This window comes from Poecilia reticulata, linkage group LG11 (assembly GCF_000633615.1).
Source record: "Poecilia reticulata strain Guanapo linkage group LG11, Guppy_female_1.0+MT, whole genome shotgun sequence".
Classification (NCBI taxonomy): Eukaryota; Metazoa; Chordata; class Actinopteri; order Cyprinodontiformes; family Poeciliidae; genus Poecilia; species Poecilia reticulata.
Window position 1 is genome coordinate 17905110 of NC_024341.1, and position 2778 is coordinate 17907887.

The 2778-nt window shown below is 35.3% G+C and overlaps 1 protein-coding gene across 1 annotated transcript in view; it reads left to right on the forward strand.

Annotated features, from left to right (window-relative positions):
* Nucleotides 1-1283, forward strand: part of LOC103472653 (oocyte zinc finger protein XlCOF20-like) — an 8519-nt gene extending 7236 nt beyond the window's left edge. The window contains exon 3 of the mRNA XM_017307411.1: nucleotides 8-1283. Coding sequence (XP_017162900.1) covers nucleotides 8-679 — 672 coding nt within the window. The 3' untranslated portion in view covers nucleotides 680-1283. The remainder of the gene's footprint in view (nucleotides 1-7) is intronic.
* The last annotated feature ends 1495 nt before the right edge of the window (nucleotides 1284-2778 follow it).

Genomic DNA, 2778 nt, shown 5'->3' on the forward strand with positions numbered 1-2778 from the left:
TGAGAAGGTATTTCCATGTACTGCTTGTGGCAAGAATTTCAGTACAAAAGGTTCTTCGAATGCTCACATGAGAAGGCACACAGGTGAGAAGCCTTTTTTATGCATTGATTGTGGAAAATGTTTCAGTTGTAAAAGTGATCAAACTCTTCACATGAGAATTCATACAGGTGAGAAGCCTTTTATTTGTGTTAATTGTGGAAAAGGTTTCCGTAGTAATAGTGATTTAACTGTTCACATGAGAGTTCATACGGGAGAGAAGCCTTTTCAATGCATTACGTGTGGCAAACATTTCATCACAAAATCTCAACTGATTATTCACACRAGAAGGCACACAGGCGAGAAGCCTTTTCAGTGTAAGACCTGTGGGAAAAGATTTATCGATCAATATTCTTTGAATGTTCACACAAGAAATCATGCTGCATTAAAGCCATTTTCTTGTGTGAACTGTGGAAAAAGCTTTTGTCAGAAACACAACTTAACTCGACACATGATGATTCAYGCAGGCGAGAGGCCTTTTCAGTGTTTGACATGCGGGAAAGGTTTCAATCAAAAATGCAGCTTAACTGATCACATGACAATTCACACAGGTGAGAAGCCTTTTTCATGCCTAACATGTGGAAAATGTTTCAGTCTGAGACGTGGATTAACTAAACACATGAGAAGCCACACAGATGATTAGCATGGTTGCCATGGAGACATTTTAACTGGGTAAAAATCGAATGCACTCTAGTCGAAAGTAAGTCACCTAAAACAAACTTGAGTAAAATGTATGTTTTCCAAGACCAATTGGTTATCAGGTATTTAGTCATCTTGATCTCAACTAAAATAAATTACTAGAAAAATACAAAACAAAACAAGCAAAAAATAAAATAAAAATTGCACTGGTGAAATAAAAGCAAAACTCCAGCAGAGGGAGCTGGTAATCTCTCATCTTYGTGTTCAGAAAGGAGATTTGTTTGTTTCTGGATWRTTTTTCTATGACATCTGGATGTTCATCATCTCACCATTTGCCCAATCAAATKAACAGAAGCTGAGCTTAATCTGTACTTCTGAATGTAAGTCAGTCTTGTTAAAGGTAAATGATACTCAAACAATTGTTCTCTATCTGATTACACCATTTGCTGTGTTGTACACAGAGTAATAACAGTAAATAACTGCAGTCCAGTGAAGCAGCTCCATGCATTTATAACTCAATTACTTAGTGATTAATTGTTGACTGATTTRGATGTTTTCTTAAAATTGTTTACAAAAGATTGACAAATAAAAGGTTTTGTGGAAACTTTTCAGTGTTGATTCATTTAACTGATTTTATCCATTTATGGTTCACATTAGTAGGTGGCAGCATTCATTAGTTAGAGGGTAATAAAGTGATGAGAAACAATGTTCACCTCCATACAGATNAACAGAAGCTGAGCTTAATCTGTACTTCTGAATGTAAGTCAGTCTTGTTAAAGGTAAATGATACTCAAACAATTGTTCTCTATCTGATTACACCATTTGCTGTGTTGTACACAGAGTAATAACAGTAAATAACTGCAGTCCAGTGAAGCAGCTCCATGCATTTATAACTCAATTACTTAGTGATTAATTGTTGACTGATTTRGATGTTTTCTTAAAATTGTTTACAAAAGATTGACAAATAAAAGGTTTTGTGGAAACTTTTCAGTGTTGATTCATTTAACTGATTTTATCCATTTATGGTTCACATTAGTAGGTGGCAGCATTCATTAGTTAGAGGGTAATAAAGTGATGAGAAACAATGTTCACCTCCATACAGATTTAAATTCCTTAACACAAAATTAAGGAATTGCAACGGCYTGATTGAAGTTCTAACTCRGATGGGTTATGCTAACAAATGAGACTGCACARACTACAACCWACACATCTGTGACAATAAAACTCATTTAAAATAAGTAAAACTTGGACCACAAATAAAAAAGGAAAACGGGAAGCCGAGCAACATTCAGGTAAACATGGGGAATGCTAAACCTGTAGCGATGCTTTTGAGAGGATTTCCTCATAACCAAATCAAGATATTTTGTACAATTCCAATCTTTTCACCCCCCAAAAATCCAATTTATTCAGATAAGTGTTCAATTGTTGTCAAAGCATTTGCAGTCTAAATGGTCGTGTCATATTTATCTGACTTTTATGTCRTTGATGTGAGACATGTCTTAATGTTGCACCAGAAAACGTGGTRAATCAGTGGCTGAAAATTGTGACTTTGAATTTATGAAAGACRTCCGTATCACTAGAGCACATCATATCACGATCCCAGCAATTACATCTCTGACTGGAAGCATGTTGATATTAGTTATGGTTAACTTCCTTCATGTTATGGARTAAAGTCATCTGTATAGCACATTTCAACAACAAGGCAATTCAAAGTGCGTTGCATCGTAAAATCACAAAAACTACAGTCATAGAAAACACAGTCAACAACTGGAACATAACATTTTTCTTGTGGCATTATTTCACATCAGCATGTTTATCAGTGTTTCATTTATAATGTTTCAAAAGCAACTTGAAACAGGTGTGTTTTAAGTCTGGATTTAAAGGCACTCAGTGTTTCAGCTGTTTTACAGTTTTCAKAAAGTTTGTTCCAGATTGTGGTGTATAGRASCCCAGCTTTGTAACTGTCTTTATGTGGCTCTGAAGGTTCAGGTCAGAGTTCATCACTACTCCTAGGTTTCGGACCTGATCGCTGGTTTTTAGCTATAATTAGTAGTATGAACAACCACACAAAAAATTTGGATTTCAGCGAAAATTGAAATGGAG